Below are 16185 nucleotides of genomic sequence, written 5' to 3'. Positions count from 1 at the left end.
TCGGTTTTAATCTATATCCCAATTTGATTCTAAAAAACAATTTCTTGTATAATCGTGAGCATTAAGGTATACATAAGAAATTGAATTGAAAGTAATTAGGTTGACCAGCTGTTTACCAAAGGCAGTTAGTATAAAATATTTAATTTCCATGTCATTTCAATAACAAAACATCTTACAGTTACCTTTTAACCATTTCTAGGGAATAACTCCAAGGCATCGATTTATTTTTATTGTTTTATCATGATAAACTGATGATGTAAATTAATAATAACATGGTAACTGCTGAATCGTTGATTTGCAGTTTAACTTATGAAATAAAGGGTGGTAAGAATACTTGCCTTGCCAGAGATCATTCAGTGGAAATTGTAAGAGGTAAGCTTATTTACCACTGAGCAGGTAAAAATAATATCGATTGTTCACTGGTAAGTATACTTACCATTAAATTTTAGGTAATTTAAAACAATTTTATTCAATTTTTGTTGTTAGAAATCATGGAATTGCCCGAATTCAAATTCAGTAATGCCTTACATTAAAGCCTGGAGTTCATTTTGGATTTAATAGAACGCCTAGACGGATTACATAAAAAAAACTGTTGCAATCTGATGTAATTTTATTAATATCATCTTAACTACGTTCTACTTTAAAAAATAAAAGAACATATCATAAATTACTGTATTCAGATAACAACACATCAAAAATTAAGTCAAAATATGCATAAAATCATTAGCAGGAAGATTCCGAATTTTAAGAAACTCCAACTGCATCAACAATTTTGTTCATTTTTAAACATGAATGTAGAACTTAAATTAAATATAAGGAATACCTTAAATATTCTTATAGTAAATTAACTTTCAGAATATCTGTTGTTCATTTCTGAAAACTTTTCTGAGAATTAAAATTTAATGACAAACGCTAGAACTTAATATCATTACGAAAACCCTTGCACTTTTGAACATGAATGGCAAGCATACTTACAGCATTTGAATGTAAATGACATTAAACTATAGACTTTCTGAGCTATTAAGGTAGCTCAGTCGAATATTAAGAATATAATTAACCTATTTATCATTTCAAGATGTTTTTTTAAGTCCTCATACAGAATTATTTTCTGGTGGTAAGCAGAGGGATAGAAGAAGGGAGAAATAACAGACATTATTTAAATTCATTGTTAAATCTGTTAGTTCGAAGGTCTGCGGAATAACTGTAAAATTTAGTAAAGAGCAACAAATTTGTACAGCTTCAAAAATGGATAACGCAAAAGCTATATTCTTAAGAAATAAGCTGTTTTGTAGCACAAAACCCTACTTCTGTTTTTAAAAAATAACTGCGTTAATACATTGATTCATTTTCTTTAATGGATGAATTTCTCAAAAATTTAAACACAGTTATATACCGTAATTTCTCAAAATAATTCTCGATATACATTAATTTTCAAAAATTTAAATTCATTCACTGTATTTTTACAGTTTAATACTTAGCTCAATTAAATCAATGAAGAATTTAATTAAAATTCAGACGATAAGGTTTTCATTGTTTTCAGTGCATTTTTTTAATGTAGTTACTAAAAGGCTTTATCCCCTGGTCGCTTTTGCTCACCAACCCTGATGTGTAATAGTAACTTCCCTGAGTATTTAGCTGTACAGTACAAAATCAACGTTGTACTGTATCAACCCTAGTACCTAGCTGTACAGTACAAAATCAACGTTGTACAGTATCAACCCTCGGTACCTAGATGTACAGTACAAAATCAACGTTGTACAGTATCAACCCTCAGTACCTAGCTGTACAGTACAAAATCAACGTTGTACAGTATCAACCCTCAGTACCTAGCTGTACAATACAAAATCAACGTTGTACAGTATCAACCCTCAGTATCCAGCTGTACAGTACAAAATCAACGTTGTACAGTATCAACCCTCAGTACCTAGCTGTACAGTATCAACCTCTCTCAGTATCCAGCTGTACAGTGCAGAATGAACGATGTACAGTATCAACCTCTCTCAGTATCCAGCTGTACAGTGCAGAATGAACGATGTACAGTATCAACCTCTCTCAGTATCCAGCTGTACAGTGCAGAATGAACGATGTACAGAATCAACCTCTCTCAGTATCCAGCTGTACAGTGCAGAATGAACGATGTACAGTATCAACCTCTCTCAGTACCTATCTGTACAGTGCAGAATCAACGTTGTACAATATCAACCTCCCTCAGTACCTATTTGTACCATACAGAATCAACCTGTACAGTAGTATCTTCGCGTACAGTATAAACCCGATACTTACGCTATGTACATTAGTTCCAGCTAGCAAGTTTTTAAACACCACTTGATTATAATTTCGCAGTACGTACAGTATTCTTAAATTGTTCTTGGGGTGTGCCTCAACATTTTTTTATGTGTACCACAGTGAAGATTACAGAATTTATGTTCTAATGTGAATAGTTTCTATCCTTCAACTTACTTTCCTTCAACTTTCTCTAATAAACTCTTGAAACTTGCAGTGCAGTATATAAACATATATAAACTACCAGTACAGAGGCTTCTATTTTAACTCGACACTTAATTACGGCAACTATTTCTATGATTCACCGAGCCGCGTTCACATGCTACATGGCTTGAGATAAATGCAGGGTTAGTACGCAATAAGAAGTGAGAAAATACGTATTTATAACAATGACTTATGGTATTAAAACTCTGTGTTCTGGTACTAGTGGGAATAGAAATACAGCTTATCCGGCATTTTTGTTATACGGCCAGTCCTTCCGCCATATTAGGGCCAGATACTCGGGAGTGTATTGTAATTATTAAATCACCATACTAAATTATCCTTAAAATCATTGAAAGCTAATGTGAAAGATGTTTTATAGCATATTTCCACGCAAATAAATTATTAAACAGTTATTACTTACTAAAATTAAATAATAATGTAAGTATGCATAATTATAAATCTTCAAAAGAATTTTATGTTATAGAGAATTGATTATAATATTGCATTAACGAAGGAAAATAAATATAAAAAATAGTTCAACCCTGTATGACCACTTGTTGATTGTTGTTGAGGAAAAAATTTGTTAATAAAAATTATCTGAATTTTTAAAAAAATTCTTTAAAGTATTTCACATTGAAATTTAAAAACCAATTATTTAATTTATTATTTGTCATTAATTATTTTCCGAAAAGAAAACCATATCTTATCTCTAAGCATTAGAAGCTACAACATTAAATTGAAACTGCAAAAACTTTACAATCACTAGGAATAATCTCTTTTATTAATCTGACAATATTTATGAAATAAATTCTTTTTATTTAGATTTTTTTCTTATTAAAAAGAAGATCTTGAATTTATTACGTTATAAATACTTTTTAAGTTCTAGAGAAATAATGAAAAAGATTTCTAGATTATTTCTAGATGGAAATCTGTTCTTAATAATACGAATGTTAATAAGTTAGAAAACGTAACCAAAAATAAATTAAGAAATTTTGATTTCCTGAAATTAAACAGATAAAAAATTCTATAATTATTTATGACTTCAATAAAAGCATAGAAATTAAATAATTATTTTTTCAACAAAAATTATTCCAATTGTGATGAGTTATTTTTTAATAGAAAAGCAATTAACTATTTTAAATGAAACAGTCTATACGATCTTTTTTTTTTCGTTTGTGGAAGTAAAAATCTTTTATGTGAGCAAATAAAGAACGTAAAAATAACTATCGTCAGCTAATAAATTCATGCTTTCTTTGTCAAATCTTATAAAAATTGTTATTTCACAATCTTAAATTAAACAAAATAAATTTATAATAGATATTCCTTTTTTCTTAATTAAAAATACCATTTTTTTCTAATTTGTAAAAGATTTTTGTTTTAATTCAGGATTTTCAATCTTTGTATTTCCTGGCGCAAATTAGAATAATTTTTCATTTCCTTCGCAATCTAAGGAAAAACTGCCATTTCCGCTTTTTTTATGCGGAAATTTATAGTAAAAAAATTCGATGTGTTATCAATGTATTAAAAAAAATCAAAAGTTAATAATTCTTTTTTTTCAAAAAAAAACATTGTAATATTGAAACGGTTGTAAAAATGAAGCTTATTTTTTTAATGAATTTTCTAGACTGTCTGGGCTTTTTTTAAAATTGATTTTGCTTTCCGAGAACAAGTATTGTCCGTGTTTAAAATCTTAATTAATCTATTGTTTTTTATAAAGCATACAATTTTATTAATTCATAATTTTGGAACATACTATAATTTTTTAAACAAAACTAATTTGGTGAGGATACGTTTAATTTAATTTAAATTAATTTTGTTAAATTTTGGTAGCAAATCAAATATTCCTCACTAGAAAGTAGTTAAAATATGTGGATAATTTCAATCCCCTTCATATTCGGAATTTCACCCCTTTATATTCGGAAGATTATCACAACTCTGTAATGATCTTCTTGTTCAATTTACGGATATTATTTTTTGAGATTCGTTTTTAACCTTTTTTTCATTAGCAGAATACGTTTATGTTAGAAGTAAAGTCTGCCTAACAAACAATTAAAACAAAATTGTGCCGTTTTTGAAAAATTTTGAGTAAAAAAAATTGCATTTCCAAAACGCATTTTGATGTACAATTATTTTATAAAACATTTCTTACGCTAATGCTATGTTCTCCCGAAATTTATGAATGCTTACTAAGCTATTTTGTAGTGCACAGGTTTGCGGTAGTTTCCGTTTTGCAATCCGTGCCTTGGAAATTATCATACTATAATTTCCTAGGCACAATTTTCAATAGTGAAATTTTGAAAATAAATAAAATAGTAGTTTGTTTCGAATTACATCATTATGTTAGTTCAAACATCCCTTGTTCCCTAGCTTTTAAATTAATTGAATTTTAAACTTTGATTTCACTTCTGAAGATGGTGTCCTTTATTTTTACTTTCTCGTTTAAATATATAGAGAAAGTATAGTAATCGTTAAAAGATTCGAACCCTAGATTTTTGACCGCCCTGTGTTCGAAAAACGCATTTTTGGAAAATGTCTGTCTGTCTGTGGCAAAGATAACACAAAAATGTTTTGAGCAACATGGTTCAAATTTGATATGTTGCCTTTAAGCCAAATTTGTACATTTCTATTAAAATCTGAACAAAGTCCGTTCAGAGGAAATCCGTCTGTCCGAACAAGATAATTACAAAACGAAGAGAGCTGGATAGATGAAATTCGTTACACAGATTTAGCTTCAGTCAAATTTTGAGCTAAATCCAATAAGGGATTGTCCGTCTGTCGATCTGTACTTTTAGAAACATGTAATCGCGGTAACTCAAAGAAACAGTGATCTAAATATATCAAGTTTGATATGTGATTTTTTTGACTTCAAGCATAGTTTCGTGTCAAATTTTTATTTCAATCCGTTGGGTTAGTTAGATATATTAACGCCCCGTTTAAAGCAACACTAGGGCTATTTTGGGACGGCCCTCGTAATTTTGAACCTCGGTCAGATGACGAGGACGACACCTGAGCTGGCACCCCCCCTCTCCATACCATACCAACGGGAGGACTTTTGGCCCTAACAGACCCACTTACACGTCGGTTCTTCGGTGGAATGGAGTCTCGAACTTGAAACCCTACAGCTCACAAGCCGAAACCTTACCACGCCACCACGGCCTTTCAATCAGTTGGGAGAAATGCGACTGAAACACATATTCGATTTTTGGATCCCAATAACCCATGCCAGAGATTAATTGCCAAAAAAACTCGTGAAAGATGTTACAATAAATCTAATAGAAACGGTAAATTCAAACCAAAGGTTAATATTTCGCAACTGTTGTACACCAATACCATTCAAGGCGTTATCTAGTAACTTTAATAGAGAGAAGCCAGAAAGTTTCGGGGAGATGTTTCCGCTGATTTTTGCAAGATATTTTTCCGAAGCTGTAACCAAAATGTATTTCGGATTAGGCAGAAACGTGCATATGGAAGGAAATAATGAATGCAATGCATCCCGATCTCATACCTGAAGGAATCTCCTTGACCAGCAAAACTAAACTCTCATTTTTATTTATTTATTTATTTATGCATTTTTAAAAATAATAAATCATGCATCACTAGTTTCTTCAGTGCACTACCGAAAATTCCCTTATGAACCTATAACATAAAGTACGAAAAAGAAACGCAAAGAATGCCGTTGTGAGAGGATTGTGGTGAAAGCTTATAAGCCAGTTAACAGCTACGCTCCACGTGCAATTGCTTTTGTATCATGGTCATGTTACTGGGCTGCAAACCATAAGTTCCCAGGTTCTATCCTCGCTCATCACAATTCGCAACAGGATAAAACAAAAGTATAATAGTAGTGTGGGGTCGTTAAGGGTTTCAGTAAAATGTCTGCATTAGTGTAACAGTTATTTATTTACAGGTTATGTTACACACAGACAATTTATATATAAAATTTTGAAATAATTTTAAGATATACGTATATCAGCTTAGATCTAAGCAAGCAGCACATGCAATCGCCTCATCTCAACTGAGTCATAGTGCTACCAGTCTTTAGAGGGCGCCATCCCTGTCTTCAGCAGTCAGTTATGATAAACATTACAAGAGCGGCTACAATAGTGGATGAAGCCCTCGACAAACTTCACATATGGCCAGTCTTGCTGACCGTGGTGATTCTTTTCGGTGATAACTAGCAACATTTTATGACGACACCTTCTTCACATTCTAGAGAATAGCCATGTTGAATTATTATCTCACCACGGGTGAGGGATCGTTTTTGATGACCATGTAATAAAAAGAAGAAAATTAAGTCATGTTTGAAGGCCGATTGTCTCTCATTTCTTTAAAAGCAATAAATAATTAAACATTTCTAATCATAATGGCATGTACTGTGAAAAATTGGACCTTTTGTTCTACAAAAGTCATCGAAGTTCAAATAAACAAATTTAAATAAACACATTTTCTATCTAATTTATTTAATGTTTATTCCTTTCTTTTCCTTTCCTTTCTTTTTTTTTATCTTTGGGAAAATATTTTGGAAGCCCAAAGAATTTTTTTGCACCCAGACCTCTATATGGATATAGTCGATACTAGGAAAAAGATATTAACATATCATTTAATATCGTGAAAGTCAATCTTAACACTCCTGGCCTGTGTAAAGCTATATCTTAAAGTATATGCTTGGGCATTTAAATAATAATAATTTTTGGAAAAATTTTAAACTAGTATATTATTATGTAAAATATTCAGAATTCATCCTGTGTTCTACTATGAAAAAGTCCGACAATCTAAATAGCTGATACAAACGTTTTATTCGATACTATGACTCTAATAATACATAGTAGCAAAATATAGCCTCCGAAACGTACACAAAAATAATATTAGCAGTTAAAAAAACAATACACAAATTGCAAATCGGTAATCAACAACTTTAACAACACAAAACTCTCAGAGAGAATTCTGGAGTTCGACATTCCAAAGACTTCGATCAACAACTTGCTTAGACTCGTTTCGATTGTCCAGTGATAGACTCTAACTCTACCACTCATTTTGTGGAAGTTTTCATGCAGGGGCAAAGAAGTTTATAAAACAAATCGTCGAAACTCAATCCTAGTGGAGATATCACCAAGATTCTCGAATATTCTGGGTCTTTTGTTTTTGTCCCAAATCTGTTGCTACATTGACGCCAATGCCGGGAATCATTGAACCGGCATACATTCAACATCCATTAGAACTCTATAAATTTCTATCATCTTTGACAGGAGAATTACAGCTCAGGAAAGCAATATTAGAAATTCTTAAAAATGTAATCTTTTAAGGTTAAGCGGGTATTACTTTCCGAATATATCAATGATTAAACTACCTGATATGAATCTAGAAATACGAATATTTTATATCTGGAGGAATAATTCCTTTTCTTTTTTTAAAATCTTAATATTATATATAAATATTGAATATTCTTGATTCTTTTTCAGCTGCGAGGTGCTGAAAAAAGCACCACCACTGGCACGACCAGCGATCTAGTCATCCGAACAGAAGCCAGCGACAACGGCGCGAGCTACAGATGTGAAGCCATAAACAGTGCTCTCAAGAAGCCACTCACTGCAACTATCACGCCATCCGTGTTGTGTAAGTTTAGTATTTTTTTTTAAGATACTGCTACTGTATTTTTTTTCTTTTGCTAAGTTAACAGGTGTTTAATGTGTATGATAATTACATCCCCGCACGAGCTAAGCCAGATTCTTTAAGCAAAGTGACAAATTATTTTTAAACTGCTATTGTTGCCGAATTCTTATTCCTAATCAATTCATAATTTTTTGTTTTCAATCTTCCTGAAAGTCTATTTAGTCCAATAATAGGAATTTGTGTTTTAAATCATTTGAAAATCCCTTTGCATTTTGGAAATTCAAAATTTTTTCACGCGCTTCCAAATTAGTACTATAGAAAACTGTTCTTCTTCTTTTTTTACTTTCAACTAGTGGCGTAGAGATTGGGGAGAACGGATGTATATATATATAAAAACTTTGCGCCATTCTTAAGTAGCCATTATGCTATTTTTTAAGGTTAAATACGATGAAGTAGCGAAAAAAAACTATATTGTGCCCATTTATTTTCTCTGCGTCTCCAATATTCTCGCATTGGAGCTACTTGTTCAGTCTTTTTGTTCAAGATGCGGCAATATTCTGCCTTGATACAGACCAGAGTATTATATCTGAAAAATTTACAGAACATCTCAAAAATTTTTGAAACAATGATTTATCTAGTGGAAAGTTATAATTAACTTTAGTAAATTCCAAGCTGTATTATTCACCGGGAATCGTTCACTTATCTTCTCCAACTAAATTATTTAGAAAGCACATTCCTTGGAATAATGAAATAACATACAGTTACAGAAATTTTCCAAAAGATTGGCTGTATGATGGGAAAGTCTAACTACTATTTTTTCCACGAGAAAGCATAACATACAAGCAACAAAACCAAACCTACAAGATCAGCATTTGCAATAAGCAGTAGCACATAAAAATTAAATCGATAATATACTCAATAATATCTGGGTGTGCTCTATGAAAAGTGAGCATTCATTCAACTTCTCCCGTCTATCTGGTCATCAATCTGGTTCTTTCAAATGACTAACTCCCAGTTCTGTCTCTCCGCTTTTAAAAGTTTCTGAGAGAGGGTACAAAAGCTTCTGAGAGGATCCTCATAATTCTAATCCGAATGAATTCCTCTTTGTCAAGATTCTTGTATTTTCTGGAATCTTCCATTTCGTCAAGTAGCCAAGTCTGTTGCCTAGTCGAGAGTCATTAATTTGGATTTCATTCAGCATCCATCAGAACTATCTGTAAAAGTATCTTCCTTAGCAGGAGACTTACTGCGATGCAAAACAACATTTTAATTTTATAAAAAATATCTTGACATTACCCTTGACAAACATCTGACGTTCAAATTTCATATTCAAAAGAAACTATAAAGGCGCAAAAATCAAACTTTACCTCATATTGAATCCAAATTCAATGCTATAAGGAGAAAAAATTTCTTGTTTTCAAAACGATGTTAAGGCGATTAAAAACATGCCTTTCCCATATGGTCAATAGCAAAGTCCAATCACCTCAAAAATAAATTAACGGGACTAATTAATAGCATGCCTTGGTTTGTCCCAAAACATCGATATTCGCAAATATATTCGACTTTCTACCATCTGAATTTCATAAAAAACGTCATTATGATTCTTCAAAAAACTCTATGAAAGCGACAACACTGCTATTAAAGAAATCGAAATGTATGACCAAGACATTCTAGAAACATGAGGAGACCATTAGACATAATTTAGAGTTCTGACAGTTTACTTCAAATGACTCTTTTGTCGATAACTTCCACAATGTGACACTTATTCTTCCACTTCATTTTCACTTTAACTTTCCCATTGAAAAGAATAATATTTTATTTGCCTTCTGTCAAGAAAAATTCTTTAATTCCCTCATAGGATTATTTTTCCCTTTTAGGTCTTAATTAAATTAAGTGGATTAAATTATTAACGTGATTAAGTGCATGTCTTGGTATATTACATACGAAGGAGAGTCCAAAAGTAAAGGGGCATCTCAGAAAAGGTGCATTTATTCTAATGATAGAAAACTGGAATATATATTATTTTCCTACATAACCACTTTGGACTTCAATGACTTTTTCCATCTCACAAGCCTTTTGGTTCCGTCGACAAAAAGATTTTTCGCTTGTATCTGTAACCAATTTTGCACCGCATCAATGACTCCATCATCGGTTACAAATCTATTTCCCCTTAGCGCTTTCTTCAATGGTCCAAACATATGAAAATCGCTTGGACCCAGGTCTGAACTGTATGGTGGATGTTCCAACACTTTGAATCCCAATTCCTCTATTGTTTCGGCCGTCCATTGGGCAGAATGTGGCCGAGCGTTACTTTGCTGCAGGATGACACATTTTCGCAGTTTTCTGCTACATTTGGGTCTGATTCCATGTTTCGATTTAGTTCATAACACATCACAATAGTTCGACTTTCAAATTGTCCTCAGTGGTTGACGTCGATGGCCTGCCGGATCTTTCGTCGTCACATAAAGAAGTTCTTCCCCGTTTAAAGCGCTCTATCCATTCCTTTATCTTGCTTCGCGATAAACAGCTGTCACCATACTCCGCTTTCATTCGACAAATAATTTCAGCAGATTTAACACCCTCCGCAAACAAAAAACGAATCACTGCCCTCATATCCTCCTTGGTGCAAATCGGCAATTGAGATGCCATATTTAAGGGTCTGCAACACTCCAACGACTACGCGAGAATAAGAATAACACGTTGCCTAGAAGTGTTGCCGACTACACTAATTCAATCCTGGATACGAACACTGTTACCAAACTCTGGAAAGAAAAATTCCAAAGTCCCTTTACTTTTTGACTTACCTTCATACATTGTCCCACAGAAGGGGGGAAGCACCTCGTAGTTGAGGACAAGAAGTTTCCGGCACGGTGGTTGGTTCTCGGCACCCTGGTGAGTACATGAAAAGGTGGAGGTCTGGCTCCTCCCATCGATGACGGGACGTACTTCCCCCGAGAATTGTTGTACCGTAGCCGGTGATGGCCTGTAGGACTCAACCGAAATTCCCGCCAGTGTTGCTGTTGCGGCTGTCCGGTCATTTAGATTTTTCCATACACAATTTTTTATAAAATACTAAAAAAAAAGAAGAAAAAAGTGTTATATTGAGGTAATGAAATATACGCATTCTTTTAGCCCTTCAATTAGTTTATTCGATATTATTAAAAATTCTTGTAACAGAATAAGTTTTGTTTTTGCAATATTTCTTTAAAAATGTGGCCGAAGCGAAAATGCAACATTTAAAAGCAAAGCTTTATGCTTTAACGAATTTTTCAGACCATTTAAACCCACTTAACAGTTGCAATTCCGAAGCTTCAAACAGCACTTCATTTCCGATATCTGCCAGCCGAACCTCGCAATTTTTCCTCCCAAAACCAGGCGAATCCATTCGTTAACTTTCAAGGGAGTTTTCCCCGACGAAGATATATGGCCGTTCGGAGCGCGAACTCGTACAGAAAATTAATGCATTTCGCCCCTTTCCCGACTTTGATATTGAAAAGGGTAATATTTTGTTTGCCCTCCTGTCAAGAAAAATTCTTTATTTATTTCCCTAATAGAAGTTTCCAAGGAGGAATACTATTTTGGAAGAAGTTTTATTGCGCCAACGTGTGTGGAACTTTTACAAAGCGATTCCCGCGTCTTGTATTCAGCTGCCGTTTATGCTTCCGTGACGTTTCTGTTCTGCAAACGATTTTTCATGTCATTTGGATGAGTTATGTTTTGGATGCCGGATTTTGTTTGTATTCTTCTATCCATGAAACGAATCTTTTTTATTTTGTTATGAATGGCAAAAGTTGGACCTTTTATGAACTTTCTATAAACTTAAGTATCTATTTTTATTTTGGTTCATCGACTAAATACTACCAATGTCGATAAAATTGATTTCCGGCTTTACAAGGGTAAGAAGAAAGAAAAAAAAAAAAGATAAACGGTGTGAATTGATGCTCATATGGAATTGTCAATGAATTTAACCGTATCACACAATGCGCATGCGTATTTCATTAATATTTTATACTAAGTGTTCTTTAAATATCATAAAATAAATCTGTTAATAGACTTTTAGCAGACGATTCCTTTTCAGACATTTTATAACTACTACTATTTTTATTTTGTTAAAATATTATTAAAAAGTAAAAGCAAACGATTTTTTCTTTGATAAACATATTTTGTTAATATTATTTCGTTTATTTTTTGTATAATAGCTGATGATCAATTGTAATCCTTCTGGAATCTGGCAATACTTGTAAGATACGCTGTTAAGTTGAAAGAATAAACAAGCCGATGGAATTCTAAATTGCTTGGAGTATTATTTTAGTTTTCAGAATTTAAGATGCTCTGCAACTTGTAGTTTGAAGCTTAAGAAAAAGGGTAGTTTTCTAGAAAGCATGCAAACTAAACTTATATATTTTTTAAATTTTGTGGAAATTTTATAAGTGGATAAAATGTGTTATTACTCGAGCTTTGACTGTTACAATGTAAAAGAGTTAAACGACTTGACATGAAAAAAAAAGATTTTAAAATTTCTACCTAAAACTCCTGTGGAATTAAAATCAGAAATCATGAAAAAGAAGGTAAAGTTTATATAATGCCATTATATTATGTATTATAACTTAAAAGATTTTTTTTCACTGCACTCATGCTATCAACTTACTTAAAAAAAATTTAATTAATCATATAAATGAATAAAATAAAATGAACTGCACGTATGGTAACTTTAAAAGACACTTGCAAAATTCTGTTTAGTCTTTCACATATAATGGTAACAAACAAAAATTCAAAAATAAATAATGAAATATATTAAATAAAATTTAAAGCAAATAAAAGCGCAGAAATTTAATGAAATCTTTGTTGCAAGAACTAGAATTATATTACCAAAAATATGTTTAAAAAATAAAAAAATCAGTTATTTCACGCAGCGGAAAAATTGTTATTTACAATTTAAGCAGCAGCGTTCCACTATGCGCGTTGGTTTTCAAATTTAAAAGTGCGAGAGTCAGTTTCATTTATTTCGTGAGTGTCAACTGATTCGGTTATTTGAATATTTAAATAAAGTCATTTATGCAAGCATAATAAAATTTTTAGTAACATGTATATAATACAGAATATCAACCTGAAATTTTTTAAATGTTGTCAAAAACTCTAATTTTTATCGTTGTTTTTTTTTTACTATTTTAAATAAATCTTACTATTTAATACATAATTTTTAAAATATCAGTTATTTATCGTATCCTCCTCATGTATTTGCAATATCTGAAGTACGCTAGTAAAGCTCTTTCATAACTATTGACTGGCAATGGTATACGATTGTGCTTCCAAAGTATATATACTATGTTCATTTATTATAATTTCAGAGAAATCACTCCTAAAGGTTTTGCCTTTTCCATATGTCCTAACATAACATAGATCTAGATAAAATAAATTAAAGAAATGTTGAAAATCATCTAAATGCGATTAATATGTTAAAAAGATCGATCTAGGGTGAGTTTTGAAAATATTCTATTTTTCCAAAATAAAGAGATTAAGCTTCGTCTAACTTATTTTTCTACTTTTGGACCAAAATTACAAAAATATTTCAATTGCTTTTTGATTTTGACATTGATAACAATGCGTCATTTTTTAAAAAATTCTTCGAAACCAATTTAAAAGTCCATTTTCCATTAAAATATTTAACAAACCCTGAAATTCAGTAAGCTGTCGTCTTTTCTAATAATACTTTCCGTGTAAGAATATTCATTCGCAACTTCTTAAAATTATATTTTTATCTTCTTTCAAATATAGTGGGGGGGAAAAAAGAGTTGGTCTGAAACTAATTTAAAAATGGAAATTTCTTTCCGTCATTGTGTTTTGATATTTATAGAGGGTTTTTTTTTTCTTTTGGTTTCTCCCAACTTCTATTAAATAAAAATAAAATCATGTTATTACATTTTTTTTTCATTTTTTTATTATTATTTAGGATATAACTAAGTCAGAAAACAAAAGTTTCCTGTCCTGAGTTCAAAATGGCGTCTTTTAAGCTAAGCGCCATTTTTTTTTTTTTTTTTTCTGATGAGCTCTTGTGGAACTTTTATTTTGTTTTCTCGCTTTGCATTTGCAATGAAGTTAAATAGTGATTTTAAAATCAAATTTCAAACCTAGGAATTTGTGTCTTGGCATCTTTTGTTAGTATCCTCGTGAAGAAGCGAAAAAATGCTGAAATGAAAGTTTAATAAATATTGCTATTTTGTCATAGAAGTGAGGAAAAAGGAATCCATTAAAAATGTGTCGTTATGTATTAAAAATAAGAAAAAAAACTTTTATTACTATAAATAACCACAAAATTTTCTAAATTTATTTGATAATATTCAGTTAATATAATAACCTGGATTTCAATAACATAGATACATTTTATAGTGTAATACATTTTTGTCCAATTATAATTGGCAAGTTGTTTGCTTTATTTTAAATTCTGGACTTCTAACGAAGAGCTAATATATTTTCGAATATAACCTTTAACGAAATTTGAAATATAACCTTTAACGTGGATGTAGCATTTTTACTGAATATATCGTGTCATCCTTGGCGAGTTATTTGGCTATTAATCCCTGCATGTTGTTAATCGTATCCAAAAATCGAATTTCTGTTATCGACGCGTTTTTCCCAACAGAATGAAACAAACATTTGATTCAAAACTACAATTGTAATCACAAAAACCCATATCAGATTTGATTTATTTAAGTCACTGCGTCTTTCAATTATTACATTTACATGTTTTTGAAAGTACAGACCGACAGACGGACAATTAACTGTTTTCTTTATCTCAACATTTGAAATGTGTCTAGAGCTAAAGATGTTAATTCTGTGTACCAAATTTTATCTATCTAGCTCTCTTCGTTTCGTAATTACCGCGTTAAATTATATTCGAATAGCCGACAAACAGACTTCCTCTGAATGGAGTTTGCTTATAATTTAATAGAAATCTACAAATTTGGCATAAAGGTCGTACACCAAATTTCATCCATCTAGCCCAAAACGTTTTTAAGTTATCTTTGTTCCAGAAGGGCATTTTATAAAAATGTGTCTTTCGGAAGTTATAAAACGTGGAGACTCGTCAAAATTTCGAGTTCAAATTTTTTAAAATTATTTTAATTATTCTAAAAATTCTAATACTAAAATAATAATAATATAAAAAATATAAAAATAAAAATAATAATATAAAAATTCTAATTACTAAAATTATTCAACAGTGAATGCAAAAATGGTTGAATAGTCGTTGCCAAATTTATGAGGCGCTTCTGAAATTCTTTTTTTTTTTCCAAGACAGACATTTTACATCCAGCCATGTTTATTTTATACACTATTAGTTGTAAACAAATCATTATCATTCTTTGTCATTTGAATTCAAAAGGAATTAATTAGAATTAACAAAAAAAAAAAAACTCTTTTCTAAAAAACTAATCTTGAAATTTTTTTTCACTTTTCAGTCAAAATTGAAAATAACCAAATCATTTTCATGTAAAACACATGCAACGAACAAACTTTTTTCAAATTTACCCGCTGCGTTAAAATCAATGTATACAACTTCCTCTGATTAACTGAGAGTCTTTCAGTTCAGGTTATAGATAATTATACAATCAAGTACATAACTGCTGACATACGAGTATCAGGAAAAAAATTTCTGCGAAACCACAGAGACTCCCTCTTGTTTGGGGGAGAGGGAGAAAAACTGAAAATATTTGGCCCTCTATTCTACATTAAAAGGAACTGATTTTCCTAATTGAAAGTAACGACAATAGATATGTAGTTGTTTAATTTACAATAATTAGTTTTGTAAAAATCCACATTCGTCAGAAAAATATTCTTTCTTTACTATTTTACTAACATCGTATAATATATGCATTTGTAATTCTGTGAAATGTTTTCGCAGAAATTATTAATCCCAATGCATTTAATTACTTTTCTCTGTTTATATGATTTTAATGAAGGTATCATCTTCCCAGCCTAAGGATATTCATATTCTTTTTTTAAATTGAAAATAATCAATTAATATTTACCAAGCTCATTTAACAAATTAATCAAATAACTGATTTCTTTCATATCATTAATTTCCAGAAAGTT

The 16185-nt window shown here is 31.2% G+C and overlaps 1 protein-coding gene across 2 annotated transcripts in view; it reads left to right on the top strand.

The window, feature by feature from the left end:
- LOC129989305 (nephrin-like) overlaps positions 1–16185 on the top strand; it is an 827768-nt gene that overhangs the window by 722509 nt on the left and 89074 nt on the right. For both annotated transcript variants that reach the window (XM_056097747.1, XM_056097749.1), the window contains exon 11: positions 7944–8097. In XM_056097747.1, coding sequence (XP_055953722.1) covers positions 7944–8097 — 154 coding nt within the window. The remainder of the gene's footprint in view (positions 1–7943; positions 8098–16185) is intronic.

Source organism: Argiope bruennichi, chromosome 10 (assembly GCF_947563725.1).
Source record: "Argiope bruennichi chromosome 10, qqArgBrue1.1, whole genome shotgun sequence".
Classification (NCBI taxonomy): Eukaryota; Metazoa; Arthropoda; class Arachnida; order Araneae; family Araneidae; genus Argiope; species Argiope bruennichi.
Note: the sequence above shows the minus strand (reverse complement) of the source record. Positions and strands in the feature narration are given on the sequence as shown.